Below are 20,124 nucleotides of genomic sequence, written 5' to 3' on the forward strand. Positions count from 1 at the left end.
TATTTTATAAGATATAGCCGGGTCTCCCTTAAACAACACTGAACTGCTATCAAAATATTAAAAGCTGTCATCCTGCAGAAATGAATGAGTGAGCATTGAATTAAGTGATAAAGTCTTTATTTCAGGGCTTAAAAACACACTATGAAATGCTGCTCTTGTTAGGCAACAAGTGTGTCATTAGTTAGAGAACAGTACATGGGATTGTGTCTTATCTGAAGCTTTGTTTCAGAGAGATTTTTCTATCCAATAGAGCCACTTTGGCTATTCAAAGAGCCATTCAAGATGTTGCATTATTCCTTGTGGGATAGCCTGTTCTCTCATCAGTTGTTCATCTGCCTAACTTTCAGCAAGCACTGTAGTCCCCATTCTCTTTATAACTGTGGATAAAGTCTTGCAAAAAGAATCTTGATTGTGTGAGAAATCCCTCTAGTTATAAAGAGAAAGATTTCCTGTGTAACAAGAAACTGTGACAATTATTTTTTTCTCACTAAGGCAGCTCTGAATTGTTGTACCCTTGACATTAAATTTTAAAAAACGATCTACAGAACGTGCAGAGAAGGACAATGCAATGACGTCAGTTTTAACCAATGCTTACTGTGTTGTTGTTTTTTATAGCCCATTCTGGGGATTTACTTTGTTGGACATTAAGTGCATTGGAGCAATTTTGGTGTTTGAGAAATGTGGACTCTCCTGGCAGTTCACCTGCTGAACTGAACTTTCAGACCACTTTGCCAGTTGTACATTTTCTTCACTAGCTGTTACCATGAATATAGTCACAGTGAAGTGTTTGGATTGTCCAGAGAAACACAATATTTTCTATTTAGCTCTTTTATTGGGCTGGCAGCAAAAGTTTCAGTACTGCTTCTTGTACTACTACTGTGTGTGCATTAGGGCTGTCACTTTTCATTCAAAATTCAAACTACTGTTCAGATATGGAGGAAAAACAGGAATATTCTCCTAATAAACTCCCCAACTCCTATCATTTAGGAACTTTAATGTAAAAATTCAACATTTTGGGAAATACTCATACAGAGAGTTAGATTAGATCAATCCCACTGCTATATCTGTATGGTAAAGCTACAATGAAAAAAGTTGTGATGCCTCCATATATATTCCAATATGTATTTAATTTAATCTGATAGGACAACATTGTAGTGGGATCTTTGCCAGGTCAAAATGTTTGAAATAATGGATACCACGGCCATATATACAGTATACATCCATGCCTATTTGAGCCTGAGAAGCTATGTAATGGCAAGGTGTGGTTAACAATCCAACCCACAATATAAAGTTAAAGCCATCAGGCCTTAGCTTAGTTTGGCATAAAGAAATAGGTTAAAAAAGAATCACCTTACAAGTACTTATGCACCTCACCTATTAAGTCTCATTTGTTTAATCCATACAAAAAAGTGTAAAAACAAAAATTTGTGACTTTACAGGACTATTTGCTTGACTATTTCTTGACTGTAAACAGTGACTCCCAAGAGTTCCCGCTGTTTACCTGGCAATCTTAAAGACTCAAGAAATTGTTGTTATACTTCAATTTTTATGTACATTAAACACACAATATAGCATTTGTTTTAATTGTTGGGCAGAACTACGCTAGTTGTTTCCCCCAGTTTTAGGAAGTGGTATCAATCTTGTCAACTAACACTAAAAAGCAAATAAGCATATTTTCCATAATGTCAAACATACCTGCTTTGTCCCAGGAGGGTTGAATCGACTTGGTTGTAGATAATGAAGATGTTTCACCTCTCATCCAAGGGGCTTCTTCAGTTCTAACTGATTGGTGGGGAGTCTCACGTATTTCGCCTCTGTGGGGTTGTTGTCAATGTCACTGATACCACATTCGTTAGTGCTTCTAACAACAGTTGTTGGAGTCATTAGAGTTACCTGAGGCCAAGTGTAAATGATTGTTGAGTCTCCTGGAAAGGAACGAAAAGACAGCATTGTGGGTGGGGGTTACATGGCATCATAGTAGGTTTCTACTTGGACGTAGATAGCCTCCCTCACTCCTTTTTCAAACCATTTGTCCTGCCTACCCAGGATATGTATGTTTGTTTCCTCAAAAGAGTGTCCCTTATCTTTCAGGTGCAGGTAAACTGCTGAGTCTTGACTTGTGGAGTTGGCCCTCCTGTGTTGAGCCATGCGTTTGATTAATGGTTGTTTAGTTTCTCCAATACACAAGTCTGTGTATTCCTCACTGCATTGGACTGCATATACTAGATTGCTTTTCTTGCGTTTGGGTATGCAGTCTTTCGGTTGGACCAGTTTCTGTCTTAGTGTGTTGCTGGGTTTGAAAAACACAGGGATGTGGAGTTATTTGAAAATCCTCCCAAGTTTCTCAGATACTCCAGGCATGTATTGAATGACAATACTGTTACGTTTATTCTTCTTTTCTTCACCATCCCCCGTGTTGATATTCTTCCTGGCCGTTTTCACAAAGTCTGTTAGGGGTATCCGCAAGCTTTAAGTGCATCCTTCAGGTGTTTGTACTCCTTCTCTTGGGCCTGTGCAATTGTTGGTACATTATCAGTTTCATAGCTCCTATCTTATGCTCCAGTGGGTGGTGAGAGTCAAAGAGTAAGTATTGGTCTGTGCGTGGGGGGTTCCTGTATAATTCAATGTGTACAGCACAGTCCAAAAAGGTCAAGCTGTTGTTCCCGACATCTTCTCATGTGAACTTGATGTTACTGTCCACTGAGTTAATGTGCTCTGTGAAGGCATTTCATTTTTGTCGTCCACATATATAAACCAGTGGCTCGGTGATGTTCATGGATCAGCTTTCTACTTCTTCCATGTAGATGTTGGCTACAATGGCAGATCAGGGGTGCAAACTCATCAGGGGTGAAAAAAGGTGATAAAGATGCAAAGCCGTAGAGGGGTTCCTTTCAATGCCATCTTAAATCGATGAAACTGATACTGAGGCTTGTGTCATTTTTTACTCCTTCAAAAAATCTAAACGATCTACATATCCTCTCGATACATAACTTTTTATTTCTTATTAATTATTATACACATACAATAAGATTAGGGGAAGACAACACATCTGAAGTCGGAATATTTGTTCTGCCTTATTTCATGATTTGACATAATTTGCATAATGTAATGGTAAAAGATAAAGGTTATAATACAGAAATATATTGTATGTGGGTTTATGTTAATGAGTTTTATTCTGATAGAAGAATGGGATTTATTTTGTCTCTATTCAACTATGGTGCATGGCCTTAATACACATCCACCCACACCCATGTTTAGGTTGTTAAGATATTTCCCATAGACTTGTCTATCTTGCAAATTGGGCCTACTAGTACACAGAAAATAGATGATATGAAGTAGGTATGCCAATGATTAATCAATTATTGGTTAATTGCTGTTAATAATTCAGCTGATTATAAATATGTTAATTGATAATGCAGAAGACAAGGGATATGCAGTGTAACTGTTAAAAAATGTCTAGATTTCCTGTAGTACGCGGTTCATATTGAGTTACAGTTGTATTTGGTCACCACCTGTAAGGGCCACACAAACTGTGAAACAAACGCACCTCTCTGTCTTTCGAGGAATAAAAAAGTCACAGCTTACCTCAATCTGCTCACTGCGGCAGTCCTATTGGTTAACAATGAAGCTTAAAGTTTAGGAGTTGTTTGGCTGCTATTCAGTTTAGGTATCTGAGGTTCATGCTAATGCTAAACGAACATCTTTAACAGAAGCAGCTGCTCGGTTAATGCAGGCCGATAGCTGAGTGTTAGACAGCAGGTCTCTGATTATAAAGCTTCCAACAAAATCAACACAAAAGTGATGAACTGAATAAGCGACACTCCCCTGCTCTTAGTATAAATGCATTTGTAAGGTGGCAGTAAATGGACAGATAAAGTCGGAAGCGACAGGATTGTGTGTTCCTGGGACATCCGTCAAGCTGAGCAGCTGTTGCCAGCAGCTGGACTAACATTAGCTACAGTATACACACTCATCACTCCATCATTTAAATCTGCAGGTCGGCTGATTATTTTATATTAAACCAGTCAGTCTACTGCAGGGGAGACTGGGGTAACATATTTTACATTTACATTGGAACACTATAATACCCACTGTACTTACAAATGATATATATTTATTTTAGTCTAAAATACACTGTGCAATACGTCTCACTCACTACTATATATCTGAACCAGGTGTACTGTACATAACCACCTCCAGTGATCATATACACACAAGAACAAGGCTAACGTTAGCTGGATAGCCACCATCTGTAGCAAACCATTCTGTCTGTCAATCATTTATCTGAACATGTTTTCACTGATTGAACATTCAACAACAATAATATGAATCTTACCGTTGTCAGTCTATCATGTGGAATTCCAATGTCAGAACGATAAGCTAAAGTTGATCAATACTCTGTGTTCCGATATTCCCTATTGGTCTGTAAACGACGCTATTGGCTCATGAGTGTGACAATTTGCAATGAAGAACATCTGGTTGACTAGGCTCTGACTTCTTTTTGGGTTTGTTTTTTTTTACATTAAAGTCCACAAACGAGAGAAAATGAATGGGAAATGATATCTCTCTCCACAAAAATATATGCCAACATGGTAGACTGACACAGTGAAGATGCTAAACATGGACTGCTAAACACCAGCATTTTAGCACTGTCATTGTGAGACAGCCTCACACAGCCTAACCTTTAGACTCGTTTGGTAAATTCACCATTTAAATGCCAGATCACATCCTGCGGCACTACCAACGTCTACGCTTCATTTTCCTTCTCAAAGTGCAAGGTCATATAGCTGCATTGTGAAAAAAGACTATATATTTATCAAAGGGGAGGAGAGGGACTAAAGAGTCCCCTAACAACATTAAGTTCTGTGTTGGATAACATTATATTACAGATGAGTGTACACCCAGATGGGGATGGGGGTTGAGAGTGAGGGTGTAGAGAAGAAATGTGACGCAGCATTATATTTGCATTTTAGCAAAATACAGTGGTAGTGACCAGAGTAAGTTGGAGTGGAAGCAAACCAAAGTCAGCTGCAGTGCAGGTAATTCTGATCAGGTGATGCACCATTAGGGATGAATAAAGCAGCTAGTTCAGGTAGTGAGTATTGCCAGCACTTGCTGGGGGTTGTGCCGATATCAAAGGGGAACTCCTGCACCTGAGATCTGAAATAGGCCAGTTGAGTGTGAAAGACTGAAAACAAGATTAAATAAAAATGTACTTCCACCTTATCAAATACTCTCACACCGTTACCCACACATGCCTTTCTAAACACCTACACACACACCCCCAAAACAGATACCCGACTGCTGTTTGCTGTATCCTCTTGTATCTACAATGTTTACACCTGAAGAGTCTTGTTAAATAAAGCATACATCAGTTCACATATCTCCCTGTAGTCTATATGATGATAGAGGGGTCACGGGGCTGAGCAGCAGGTGACACGTTGTCATTGTGCCCACAGAGAAAGAACCGTTGAGTGCTGCTGTATGAGCAGACTGCAAAGGAAGGCCATGGAGAGGAACTGGGGAGAGAGTGCACCATTCAACTGAATCATCAGGGCCATCAATGTAATGAGAGCAGATCGGTCCTGAGCAAAGAAAGGCAAGGAAGGGGAGCAGGGAGAATAGGAGAGAAGGGGTGGGATAATGGGGAAAGTAGAGAGGGGGGAGGAAAGGGTGGATGGTAGGGAGCAGTGTGGCAGAGAAAAAGCAAATAGGAGTGAGTCAGATAGAGAATATAGCATGAGAGGTTAAAAAAAACTTGCTGATAGAGGGATAGAAAGCAAACAGACTGATGGTAATGGCAAAAAAGGGAGGAATGGTGGGATATGCTTGAGGAGAGACAGTGGCTCAGCAAATAAGACATTTACTTTTCCACCACAGCGCTTACATGAAAACATCAGACGCTGAATAACACAAAGGAGGCCGACTGCTGGGCACTCAAGACTCTGGCACTCAAACTGTCAGAGAAAAAGCATGACACAAAGGGCCAGCGAAAAGAAACGCTGACAAGCTACAGGAGGATACACAAAGAGAGGCAGTTAGCAAGATAAAGAACAATAGTATTGATCAGTCAGTACGTCTCTAATGTAATGTGTTGTTCATATCGGGGTCCTGATATTTAATTAAGCTGCCATTTCCATGATTTAGTCCATTAGCTTCTCATTCTCATAACGCCATCAATTCTGTCATTTCCACAGCGGTGACAACCTGGGCTATTGTTTGCGATCAGAGAAGCTGAACTTCCAAGAGGTCATTACTCATTTCTGGCATTCGTCTCGGCTCTGGAAGAGAAAGTCATAAATTATTTCTCTCACACATAATCCCAGTGCCAAAGCTGTGTGTCAATCACTTTCAGAGTCACTCCCGGCCCCCTCACGTCAGCTCCGTCACGTCCGGCCCATAGGATCATCTATCAGTGGGCGATCGTCCGTTTGGACGGGTACCCTCTGTTATTACCCTCACGTCCTGGGTACCCTGCTGAATTACAATTGCAGAGTCAGTGAAGAGCCAGGAAGCTGAAAGAGCTGAGCCTGGGTAACAAGCTCTGGGGTGGGTAATTAATGCCTCCATTTCCTCGTTGGTTCTGTTGGGGGGGGTAGGCATTGGTCAGAGCAGGATTAGGCCGGAGGGAAGTTCACGACAGGCTGAGGCCACCACAGGGAGGATTAAGTCAAAATGTGGAACAGAAAAAGGGATGGACAAATGAAGAGGTGAAATAGGGGAATGGAGAAAAGGGGGATGCAGGCTTCAGGCCTGGCAGGGTTGTTCCTCTCGAGATGGCTCTTCCGCTGGGGCCGGCTACTCTGTCAAAAGGACTGTGAGTGGCACTTCAAACCAACAAAAAACACACTGTACTTCTGTACTCTTCTATCAGAATTGTAAAGCAGAAATATCCGGAGGGATGATCATCAGAGGGAAAATAATGTGGAATCCAATGTGGATCCAATGATTTATAAAAATGACAACCTCCACATCCCACGATTAAAAATGTCAACAAATAAAGTTTACAGTAGCAAAGTACAGTATACCAACCAGTGTGCAAGGTCAGTCCAGAGAAAAACACAATCCCCCGTATTCGCGTGTCACTTAAACAGATGTAAGTGCTCACATAACCAGAACTGAACTGCTACTAAAATAGCAAGAAGTCTGGGAAAAAAAGCACATTGATACTGTGCAACAACAGAATCCGCAATTCACTTTTCTCTGCCCTGAGGGACTTAAACACAACGTATTAAAGGACGCGGTGCAATATATAAAAAAAAAATGTGTCCAGGAGCCACATGGGAGTAAGTGGAGTGACCGTGGCGGCCACCATCGCTCTTGCTGCCATGTCTTTAACTGTAGTCTCCCTGACCCTGTCTATGTTTGCCTGGGAGGCAAGGCCTGGCGCTGTTGACGATAAAACAAACAGACAGGCCCCATTTATACAGTCAGGTGTCATGACAAGGGATAAACAGCCAACTGCTTCAGGCCTCTTGAGGCACAGTCTGCACTAATAGTGGGGGCTATCATCATCCTCATCCTCATCCTCACCATCAACCTCATGATGATCGTCAAGAGCAGCAATAGCGGTGTTGGCAGAAGCTCCTAAGTGCCTGCTGGGAAACGGACGAGCACTGACTCAGATTGGACAGAACTCAAGGGCTGCACTGTTTACTTTGCCGGGCTGTATTCATTCGTGTCACTGAATTAATCGAGTCAAAAAAAAGAAAAGCAATTGCCAAAAACATTGCTGGGGAAGAGGAGTACGAGAGGAGGGGGGAGGCAAAGAAAAAAAAAAGAACATTCTCGAGTAGAGCGAGCCGGCTGTGGCAAGCACGCGGCGGGAATGACAAGAGTGTGGCTGTCATCGCATGGGATGAAAAACAGCACCTCTCAAACGAGGCGAGGCAGCGGCTGCCTCTTGCGCCAGCAAGGAAAGGGATGCACAGGGACCACAAACGTAATTATCTTCATGCCAGCTTTGTTGTTTGTCAGAACTGGCACGCATTTAAGGACTTGGTTGTACTGATTATATGACACCTGGAGAGCCTTCGGGGTGAACGAGAGGCGGCCAGCCGGGAGTCATTACCCAAGCCAAATAGACTTCTCATTTGTTTTTCCATCGAAGTAAAGCATCAACTGGAATAAACAATGGCTGCTAGATAGAATACCAAAAGCGTTCACCCTTACTGTGGTTGATTTTCCTTTTGAGGATCCAATTACAAACTCCGAGCAGCAAATCGTGGGAAACAATGCCTCAAATGTGAGATGTGTGCGACTCCTAAAGAGTTGTCCGGGCACACTTAGGACCGCGTTCCGATATGATCTGGTGTCCGGGAGTGAAATCACTCATGACCACCTGACAGATGGCATAATGTGAGCACAGGGGTTATTTTCTGACAGTGTGAAAATCATCGTGCTGGCACCTTTCAGTATCGCCAGCTGGTCTTTTTCATTGCGTTGCTGTCTAATTTCAGCTGAGAAAAAAAAGAGGGGGAAAAAAAGCTATTTTCTTCATTTTGTCATGCCTCCCCAGAGTGTCACTCTCTTGCCCTGAGTGTAAAGCTTTGTGGGAATATTTTGAAAGGCTGCACTGATAATAGCAGCTATTCAGGAAATACCTGTTGAAGACCTGCAATCTTCGTGCCAGACATGGTTGACCGTCTACCATTGCCAGCACACTATCTACAGTCTGCTGGTCTAATGCCAAGGTCACACATACACAGACAGGGTGGATGATTCTCAACATGGTGAAAATTCATGGAGTGAAGTGTTTTTGCCATACTTGACTACAGGCCAAAAGAGGAAACAGGAAAACCCACTCCACCTGCAAAAGTTTTATACACATAACTAAATAGTACCTCTCACCCCCACAAAAAATAGCCTCTTAATAGTTCAGTATGAAATAAATCTAGGTCATACAATGTCATCTGGGGTAACTAAAGTTATTACAATTCATGGGATGAATATCTGCACCACATTTCATACCAACCAGTCCATTAGCTGTTGATGCATATCACTCAAAGCCACAAATATAAGCGTGCTGGTGGCGATAGACGGGGGGGAAAAAAGAGAAAAAGTCTGCGGGATTCTTACTCTGGGGGACATCAATATCTGTACAATTTCATGGCAATCTATTCAATAGCTGTTGAGATATTACAATCTGGACAAAAGCAGTGAGCCGACTGACAGACGGTGCTGCTATTCATGAAGTTATGAGGCCAGCGTGAGTAAAAAGTGATGTGAAGTAGTTGTGTTAAAAACTAAAGAGAGAGCTTGAAAGAAAAGTTCATGTTATTTCTCACCTTCTCACCACCGGCCGATCACTGTGTGAAATGGATGTGCTTATCAGATTGTTGGCTTTAGAAAGCTCCAAAAAATTGGCAGCCCACCTTTTCTGAATTTGGAAATATGAGTGGGGGATGTGCGGTTTGATGCTCCAACAAAAACTTGACTGAAGCATATTGGTGCCTTTAAAGGTGTTATATGTAATAATGAGTCATCTGTCTAATTCACAATTACGCCAAACAAATTGGGGGCAGCATATCACCAGAGTTGGGGTGTCCGTTACGTCACGGTACATTAGCGCCAAATTAATATTGCATTATCAGTGCTCCCAATGAATAATTATCTCTATCACTCATGTGATTGGTCACACTGATGGAGCATCATTCCTATTATAGTAGAGATTATATGTTAATATTTCTGAGTGAAGGATCGTGGTGCAGTTGCAGACTGTAGTTATTTATTCAAATGGAATTCATAGTCTTTATGTCTTTACAGCATTTCAGTGGGTTTAAATTGACTATATTTGTTGAAGTAGCTGAATTTAATTTACGGAATGCTGTTGAGACAAGATCCAAATAGATGTCTAAAAGTATAAAATCTGCTGTATTTTAACCTTGATGCCTTTTCAAGTGCAAATCACCAAACACATTATTAATGGATCAGATTGTGAGCTTACAATGTCTCTATGTCTTTGATCTTTATATCTTTTTTTAAATTTTTTTTAAAAATCTTCTCATTTTTCATCTTCAGTTTCTGCCTCCTGTGTTTTGCCCTCATCAGATTAAAGCTGAACAAATATATTAAAAATGTAATGTAGGTTACGGCCTGATATGCAGTCAGATTCCACCACTTTTCTTTCCATTAAGGAAATGGAAGTCTACTAAATGATGAATTAATGGACACAACCGAATAAACCTGTTAACTTCTTGACATTTTCCCCCGCTCTGACTCTTGCTGGCTCTTTATAATAGATACACCATCCGCATACACATGTATTAATAACGCTACATCCACTGGATTTAAATGGAGACTTACTTTTATTTACCTGTTGCCATGGTGAATTGTAGTATCACCTTGAAGTAGTGGCGCTGTCCTCTTCATCCCCTCATGTTGGACTGATGGCAGGCTGGACGCTACAGTGACTCAGTATTGCCTCTCAAGGTACAAAGTGGTATTACATGACAGGACGAGCCGGGGCTAGCTGATTAGCATGCTTACTTCAGTAGATAACTCTGCAACACAATACATAGACGTCTTTGGCATAACGTCAAAACTGTTATCTCTTCACATTCTGTTGATTATTTTAGTCAATTTTTGAACGTTTTAAATAAAAATTCTTACATATTGCCCCTTTAAATGAAAAGCAAAGAACAAAAATAAGCAATCTTGCAGCAAACAAAGGAAACATAATCTGGTCCTGGGAGACTAGCTTGAAAAAAAGGAAAGCAATTAAGATTAAAAAAAATGCCAACCCATTTTTTTAACCATATCCACTTTCAAATTATCGATCAAAAATCCATCTTTCCATATATACACACAGTAATTGTGCAATTAAAGAATGTGCTGGTTGTTTGTTTAATAGGTGGTTCGAATTGTACATTGGGGAAAAAAAGTTTCCTAGTTAAATATCAATTCTTTTGCTTGAGTTTTATCTCAGACAATTATGGACTAAGATTGCAGCCCCTTCAAAGCTATCTTTTTTAAAACAAGGCTAGTCTTCCTACACTACTCTTAAATGACAGTGTGCAGTATGTCGGATATTTAACGGTTCTGGAAGACCTTGCTTTTATCTGCTATTGTGAGGATGGAATTTAGAGTAATTTTTAATCTGTTTGTGGAAGAAAAAAAATCATTCCTAGACGTTGCTCAAGAGAAAGGTTGTTAAAGCCGTTTTCCTCTTAAGTATTAAGGCTTTTATCCACATTTGCTCCATTTTATCACAAATCCATACACACTTGCATAGATAGTTTTGATGGCGCCATTCCCATCACTTCATTTAACTGGCGCAGCATCACAGACGAGACCTGCTCATTTCCATTTATCGAAATCCCATTTCTATTCCATCTGCTAACTGGTCACCTGTGAAACTGGTTTTTAACCATGGTTTGAAAAGCGCGGTGGCTTCGGATTTCTACTGCCATCCCCTTTATTAGTGTTTATTCCCAACCATAAAAGCCACTGGAGGGGCACCCACAGCCAGCGCAGGTCGTTACATTGTAAAACACCAGGGTGGCACACAACATTACGCATTGAGAAATTAAGTGTCGGGCTGGAATTAAAGAATAAATTCCCCTCACCCCTCCAATTAAAAGACGTATTTCTGCAACGTGAGCGGACGAAGGGAACATTATCAATGAGGAGAAGAAAACAGCGTTACAACTCAGGAGGCACAATTACTGAGGTTGGTAGTATGCAATTAAATTGTGCTATTTAGACAGCATGACTCCCTGCTAATAAACGTGGAACATATAGTGGAGACAAAACAGGTTTCGGATGTACCTCAGTATCCCAACAGCTGGGGGAACAGATGACTGAAATGTAAACACAAACAGGGGGGGAAATGACTACATCAAAGGACGATGAGGAGATGAGACGCATTTACATAAAGAGAGTAAATTCTGAGAAAGAAAATGCTGCTTGCTGTCCTGTGACCTAAAGGTAAACTCAGCGCTTGTTCAAAATAACAAAACAACTCTTGAAAAAAAGATCATAGATTTATTGAGAAAGATGATGTAGTTTTCCAGGGTACAATCCAAATGAAATGTATGTAGGGCAAGCACCACACTACTCCCACACTGTAATAAAACGTGTTTGAGTCATCGGGCCCCCCCTCCCTCTTCTCTGCAGCCCCTCAATTCAGACACTGTGCAGGGTGAGTGGAGCTTGTTGGCATTGTTAAAAATGTACAACATAAAGCTTTAAGCTAGTAACAAGTCAAAAATGGGTCAGAGAAGTGATACAAGTGGAGATCAATCAGTTAATGAGTCCGGTTTTTTTTAATTTTTTTTATATATTATTAGTGTGTCAACCCTACTGATATTTCACAACATCTTAAACATTGGATACTGGAATAAACTATTCTCCAAACACCGCCCCTTCCTTCACCCTACTGTGCTTTTGATTGTAATGACTATGCCTGTTCCTTGTACTGTTGGTGCAGCATGAGCACATCTTCCTGGGAGACCCTGGTCCAGCCCTCGCTGTGGACGTGGTACAGGTTGACCTGCCCTCCGCTGTAGGCGTCGCGGTATGTGGCCTGGTAGATGGCACGGCGGCCTAGCTCGCAGGCTTCCTCGACCGTCAGGTCTTGCCGCAGGCCGCTGTCCATCACACCGTAGGCGTACATGGAGCCCGAGCCAACGGCGAACATGTCGCCGCACACCCGGTTCCCCTCTGAGTCGACATAGTACAGCCCTGTGGAGGAAGGACAAGGAAAGGAAACGGTATAAAGTGAGCATCCTCCATTCTCATGAGATTGGTGCGCAACTAACACTGCTGCTCTCTCACACAAAACAAACACACGCAAACTTGTAAGCACACAGATACACACACACGCCGTGTCCTCCAGAGAGACAATGTGAACAGCTGCAACCTCTCCAAGTGAAGTAAGGCTGGCAGATATGAACAGCTGCATCCTCTTCAAGTAAAATGAAGCCGGCCATGGAACCTGCTGACGAGGCACGGGCCACGCTGCTGTCGGCCCAGGGGCCCCTGCTCCCGGGCCTTATTGATCCTCTGCAAACAGGCCAAAAATTAACTATCGACGCGCAACCCCGAGCTGTGCAGGTAACTGCACCTCACAACTCAAGGGGGGGGGGGGGTGAAAACAGCGAGCTCACATCCTGTGGACATCAGAGGAGTACAGCGCATTTATATCCTTCCACACATGTAAACACGGACATTCTCTTCACCTCCACTGCCCACGCTTAAATGACACTTGGAACGCCTACACTAATAAAAAAAAATGATTTTTTTTTTAGGTGTAATCCCACCACACAATGCTCTGACGGACCTGTGAGGGACAGTTTGTTTCGCGGCCACGCTTTCGTGGACACGTGCGAGACATTTTGTTCAGCACAGTGACACACTCGCCGGGGCCTGATCCCAGAGTGACGTGAGTAGGGGGGGTGACGAGCACCAGCCTGCGAGTTTCGCCCACAGCCGGCTTTTGCAGATGGTGAAAAAGACAGCCTGTGAAAAGGCATGTTTTTCACAGCGCCTCACAAAAGCAGGAAAAAAAAGATTTGTGAAAATGATACTAACACGGAGCAACGCGGGAACACACGCATAGAAAATTGCCTAATATCCACTGCTGTTGCTCATCTCGCACATTAAAAGACACTTCAAAATGCCCTCGGATTGCACATTCTCGCTCGCCGTTGCTCAGCTAAACTAGTGACAGTCTATTAGGGATAGAGTAGAGAGCCACTTGCTTTTCCTGAAAAATAAATAAATAAGAAAAAGAAAAAAAGGGAGCTTAACATTACTTTCAATTGGCAAATTGCAGCTTCCTCAGCCTGTCGTTAGCTTGCCATGATAATCATCCAGTGCCTGTCTGTGCACGGGGGTAATTTGCCATTCTGAGACCTGCCTGTTCCTCTCTTGAAAACTGTAAGGGACTCGTTAAAAACATAATAGGCAGGCAGAGAGAGTTGTAAAAGGCAGCCTCTCGTGTTGAGTAGCACGGTTGACGGAGGTGGATGAGGACTCTTTAGGAGGTCCAAGTATAGAAGCAGAGTGGCGCTGGTAGAAAAAAAACACACTTCCCACATCTATCCTTTCCTAAAACACACCTGGGGTCTTTGTAAAGGCCGATGCGATATTGACTTCATGGCCTCGGCACGCCAAAACAGTGACGCAGACAAGTACGAAGGCACTGATGAGTGCTCAGAAAACTAAAAAAAAGAAGGGAAAAGAGAGGACGAGGGGAGGGGGGGTTTGAAATTCATGAGGCCCCACATTAAAGCTGAACGCTGCCTGGATGGTAGAGCATTGAAGCAGTTGTGGGCAAGAGAGGCTCCTTCCACTCCATCACTCAGCTGACAGGTGCTTAAGGAGCCTTTTTTTCTTTCTTTTTTTAACAGCAGTCTGTGCAGCTGGCTGGACTGACAGCTTTTAAGCGTGAGGTGAGGAGCACAGTGCGATGGATGGGTGGCTAGCATCAAACTGGTCGGTGTCTGTCTGTCATCTGTCGTTCCTGCTAGAATTCACCACTGGATCAGGACGTAAAAAAAAAAAAAAAAGGGAGAGCAGCAGTTGAACAGAGAGTGGGGGGGGGGGGAATTATTACATCACTCTCTTGGGAAAACGGGCTGCCACATGGGTCTTCTCAGATAAGGTTACATATCACACACTATTCTACTTTTCTGTCATGAGGCTACATCCAGTTTAATCACATGTCATGTTATTATAGACTCTTCATGACCTTGTAGGGAGCCCTAGGGGATGAAAAAGCAGAGTATTAATCGCTTCTCTTTCTTGAAAGCGAACCCTACTACCCAACAACCAAACATTAACTACAGCCTGATTACCGGTGTCACAACATTTAGGTTTAGTACAGCGAGCCGTGTTTGTCAAACTCCTCAACATAGCGTTTCTTCGATTTATTTTCCACGCAGCTTAAGACACTCCATCAGGGAAATAAGTGCTCTTGACGTGATTGTAGCCGGCTAATGAGCTTCCCGACTAATCGCGATTGATTTCATTTACATGACATTTACCTCTCCATTCAATCACTGGCATTACAGGGGCCAAGGCTAGCTCCCAACACCTATTCAACTTATACAGGGATCATTATTTCCCCCCCCCTCCACCCAATTGATTGCCAAGGATTTAGCGCGTGTCATTTACGTTTGTTGGCATAGCGGCAAGCCGTCATTGTTCACACGGACCTCTCTTGCTTTTCCAGACAAAGCCGGCATCGATCTCAGCGGGTGTACGGGCATTATGCATGCGACCCAATTGTCCAGGGCTTGGACCCGACGTCCGTCATCCTGCCGTGCCCTCGCTGGCCCGCAGTCCCAGCTTCATCGATTTCCCATTACTGTGTCACTGTGGCGGCCTCTTTAAGCACACCTTGTTTGATGTACGGCCTCACACTGTGTGGCATCCAAAAGCCACAGCTTTCATTTCAAAAAGAGAAGTGGAGCATAATAGAGGCTGCAGTGCCATCTGGTGGGGAGTATACCAGCAACTACAAATGTGCTGCTACTTCAATGCAACAGCACATGTGACTAAATAGTTCTGTGCACAAAAGATCATTACATTATATGTCTGTTTTATACCAAGAAATAGCTGCTACTCCAACATTGCAACAGAAGACCTTCATTTCAGATTTATGTTAAACTCATGTTCAATCTCAGTTTGGGAAATAATGAATGCCGTCAAAAGAGGCGCTGTGGACTAAAGCGTGTGGCAGATGGGTCATCATTAAAACACGGATAAACAAAACTGACATGTGATATGCTGGAACTTGAAATTAACATGCCAAAATATGACACTCCTCACAAATACAGGGTGGAAATCACCTGACGAGCAGAAAATGAATAAAAACTCCAACTACGCAAGATTCGAAGCTAGCCAATAGTTTTGAGAATATTTAACCTTTACTAGCAGTAATAAATTAAGCATGTTACAAAACAAAAAACCAGGATAAAAATTAAAGGTTCATTTCCAGCACTGTGTTTTTATTCTGAGACTCCCTGAGAGTAGCTTTGAATGATTCACAGTTCAAAAAAACGTATTTATATTATGCTGGCTCTTTATGCAGCCCCTCAGTTCAGCCTCTGTCTCTGATAAGTCTTTTTAGCTCCTGTCTCTTTACGGCCGCATCAGAGTTGTGTTAAGTTACTGCTGATGAAAACCCAACATATTTCCTGCTTCATATTAAAAGCTTTTAAATACTACATAATGTTTTTTTATGAAGAATTTACAGGAAATGAAACACATTCCTCAGTTAATTAGCAGAGCTTTGTTATCAGCAACCCAGGTGACACAGCCAGATATGGAAATAATTGGAGCTGTTCGTTCAGTGGATCAACAGAACAGATGCAATGACAAAGAGCTTCAGACGACCAGCACACCTCCAACAGGTAAACAAACTATTTTACTTTGCTGTGGATTACTCCTATATAGGTTTGCCTCATTATAAGACACTTTGACCACATTTAATATAAACATCCGACACTGTGACATTATGTGCATGTCTGAAAATAAGGAAACGCATAATAGGACCCTTTAACAAAAATCTTTGAGACTATACATTCATTTTGGAAAAATGTTACAACCTGAAATTTACCGTGCGTATAGTTAAATAAACTGTATTGTTAAAAAATGATACTAAAATTGTAAATAAGATAATTCACTTCAGTTTTAACTATTATGAACAACTTAGGTGCTAACTGTAATTTTTACTAGTACAAATTTCATTTTGGATAAGTACATAAATACATAAAAGGGATGCACCACCAAGATCTTCGCTAGTATTAATCTCAATAAGCAGGTCAGGTGTGAGCCAAATGTCATCAATCTAAACAGTTTTATGTTCTGCCCCGTTCATTTGCAGCAATAAACTAATATCCATAAAGTTAAGGCTGATACTTCGCCCCTTCCTTATTTACTTCACAATAAATGCGTTTTTTATGTGAAGGCAATGTTGACAATGTTAAAGTTTTACAGAAGAGTACTCTTTTACTAACAGTGTGTTTAGACATTTTCTGCACTGTGTGTTGGGAGGTCATTATGAAACTTTGCATGGGTGGAATACATTACATGTTTGGCAGAGCTTGATAAAAGGAGGTCGGCTGAGGTTATGACTTTATTAACAAACTTTCAGCAACTGGAGTTAAAAAGAAAGTTGCTGGAGGAGCTACTCTGTTGAGCAGGTCATTTTTGGTCAGGGTGAAGAGCGGAGTCACACACAGGGTGAGGTGATTTGATGAAGACGTATAAAGCACTGAACAAGCCTTAAAAAACATATTGGTATCAGACTGGCATGCAGGAGGAAAAATAGCTGGATTTGTGCATTTCTACTATTGTATATGCTGTGTCATATAGAGCTGTGTTTACCTGGGCCTCTCTTGTCCCATCCGCACACCATGGTTCCCATGCTGAGCCCCATGCCCTTGTACTGGTACACCATGTTAGCGAGCAGTTTGGAGGCCGCTGCCACAGAGATGCGCTCCTTGTTGCGAAGCTCGTAGATGCGGCACTGGCGGGCCAGCAGGCGCTCCCAGAAGCTACAGTCTGCAGCTCCTCCAGCCATGGTGCCCAGCAGGTAGGGGTTGATCTCAATCACCTTCTTCACCGTCTGCGAGGCGATGTAAGAGCCCGCTGTGGCCCGGGAGTCCACGGCAACAATAACACCATGCTGGAACTGAAGAGAGCAGCAGGAGGGGAACACATTACAGCAGGAGGGTGACACAGTCCAACAGAGCAGTCACTGATGGATCGAGTCATCAAAAAGTTGAAATACTCCACAAAAAACACTGAATCACAAATGTATGAATTACATTTCTATATTCTGCGCCTGAGAAAACACAAATGGTGCAGGGTAACTTATGTTGGTCCCTGCACCACTGACTTATAGCTGCTCTCCATGTGGATGCCTCTGCAATGCAAGTTTTTTTGCCCTGAGAATCATTGCTTTTTACAAAAACAGAGCCACTAAATATCAATGTAATGACAGAGTTTAGTTATCTGGCTTTGTTTTTTTAATCAACAGAGACCAACAGCAACTGCAGGGACTTCAGTGTTTAACAAGCCGAAAGGAAAAGGCTACACTGGCTGTTTGTATACTGTAATGAACAGGCGCACCACCAAAATACAACAGTGTGACACTTGTGTGTTTTTAATAGTTATTGGACATCAGTGAAGTTTTGTGACACAGAGGCAAAAACTTTATCAGGCTCTGGCCACACACACCTTCTTGTTAGTAGCTTGAGTTATTGGTTTTGGTCTATTCGTGGCACTTGTTGGTAATAATTGAAAAGTAATAAGATCCACTCATCCTAAGTGGACTGTAAACCCAGCTGAACTTATTTTAATTAGCTTTTAAACATGGCCTCAATCTTACAGATAGAAGCGGTCGGCCCTCAACTTTGAGAATCCAATTTCCTCTTTTTCTTTATCATTCACCGGCACATTAGGAGTTACTACTTTATTCTTTACTCAGGTGAGACCCCAGAAGCACTTTAATAACTGTGCTATCTTGTGTTTAACGACATAAATAAATTATGTGTTATGGCTGTGGCGTATCAGGCAAGTATTACACAGATGCCAACTGCTTTAAAAATTAATACTATATACAGAATAATCAGATATGCATATGGGAGAAAAAAAATTTAACTTGTCTTGACTCCTGCCTACTTTAAATGCTGTAAAATCAAGAAGGATATATTGGTGAACACATGAACTCACATTTTTAAAGTTAGGCCTCTTATTTATACATTATTTTATATATATTTGTGTTTGAAAGACCACTGCTCGAGATATCAATTAGTGTTAGCAAAATAAATAAGGATGCACTGCACACCTCAAACATGTATTTAATGTATTTTAAGCCTCATTCAATGCTATGCAGTCCAACTTATATCATGCATTAAGACTGGAAAAGTTAAGACTTTTAGACATTTGTTTATATCATTATATTCCACAAAGCAGCTGTGAAATGACTGCATCTACATTTGAAGTGAACAAGCGGATGAAACATTAATCACTTTAAATATAACATTAGTCACCTTTAATATCTGTATCAAGTATCAAAGCTTACACATAAGCAAACGTAATCTGACATGTATCTAACCAAATCAGACAATAGCCGTGTATTTATACTGCACAGGTGCTTTTTACTGATTTTGCAGACGGCTTCCCATTCAAGCACTGACTCGTGTGCAAAGAAAGCTTTAGGGCTAAAGAGCTAAAGTTCCAGCCATTAACAAGTGACACACAAGAAAAGAACTAACATTCCTGTCAAGACCAAGAGACGAATAATAAGCTTATTATTGCTTTTGAAGGCAGTACTATCAACCACAAACCATCACAAATGGCTCAAGTTAAGAGAGCATCTGCGATGAGAAGGCGATTTGTAGCCATGCTAAGTTAGCATGCTAACGATGGAAATGTATCGTAATTTCACTTCTTAAGCATGTTAACGGTGTGAATGATTTATCAAACGTCCACTTCAACATCATAGTAATTCGTTTAAAGTTGCCTTAGGTCAGTCAGCTACAACTGGCCACTCGTTAACTTACTTTGAATGCTAATGTGGTGGTTCCGTGCAGGAACTCTATTTTCCTCTCGACGCCGTCATCTCCCACGGCACACAGCGGGTTTCTCACGGTGAAATTGAGGCTGTCACTCGGCGTAGCCTCAAACCCCAGACCGCTCAGTCCGGGTCCACAACCAAAACCAGAAGGTAGACTATTATCAAATGAAAAATCCGCACAATCACTGTTCAACACACTAGCAAGAGCCATCTTTGAAGCTGTCTGATGATGAGCAAGCAACTTCCGCCGTTTATGGCTGGTGATAAGGGCAAAGAATCCCCACAGCGCCCCCTGTGTTTGTGGCGGGCTGTAACATCTGTGCACTGATGTAGGTAGGTAGATAAATATTAGGTCAGGGGTGTCAAACTCATTTTAGTTCAGGGGCCACATCAATCCAATTTGATCTCAGGTAGACCAGACCAGTAAAACCATTGCATAATAACCTACAAATAATATATAACAGTACTATAACAAACCATCTATTTATAAAACAGATGAACAAAAGAGTGCAGTTTTAACAATATTAATATTATGTTTCAGTCTTTTACAGATTATTTTGCACAGAAGCTGCTGATTGATGTTGCATATA

General features: G+C 41.7%; 1 protein-coding gene across 1 annotated transcript; it reads right to left on the reverse strand.

The window, feature by feature from the left end:
- Positions 1-11,972: 11,972 nt before the first annotated feature.
- On the reverse strand, positions 11,973-19,775 carry psmb5 (proteasome 20S subunit beta 5). The gene is made up of 3 exons (XM_062429060.1): positions 19,521-19,775; positions 17,338-17,644; positions 11,973-12,684 (listed from the first exon to the last, which is right to left on the reverse strand). The coding sequence occupies exons 1-3, from the start codon at positions 19,743-19,745 to the stop codon at positions 12,401-12,403; spliced, it is 816 nt and encodes a 271-aa protein (XP_062285044.1). The 5' UTR covers positions 19,746-19,775; the 3' UTR covers positions 11,973-12,400.
- Between the last annotated feature and the right edge of the window lie 349 nt (positions 19,776-20,124).

This window comes from Scomber scombrus, chromosome 11 (genome assembly GCF_963691925.1).
Source record: "Scomber scombrus chromosome 11, fScoSco1.1, whole genome shotgun sequence".
In the NCBI taxonomy this organism is placed as follows: domain Eukaryota; kingdom Metazoa; phylum Chordata; class Actinopteri; order Scombriformes; family Scombridae; genus Scomber; species Scomber scombrus.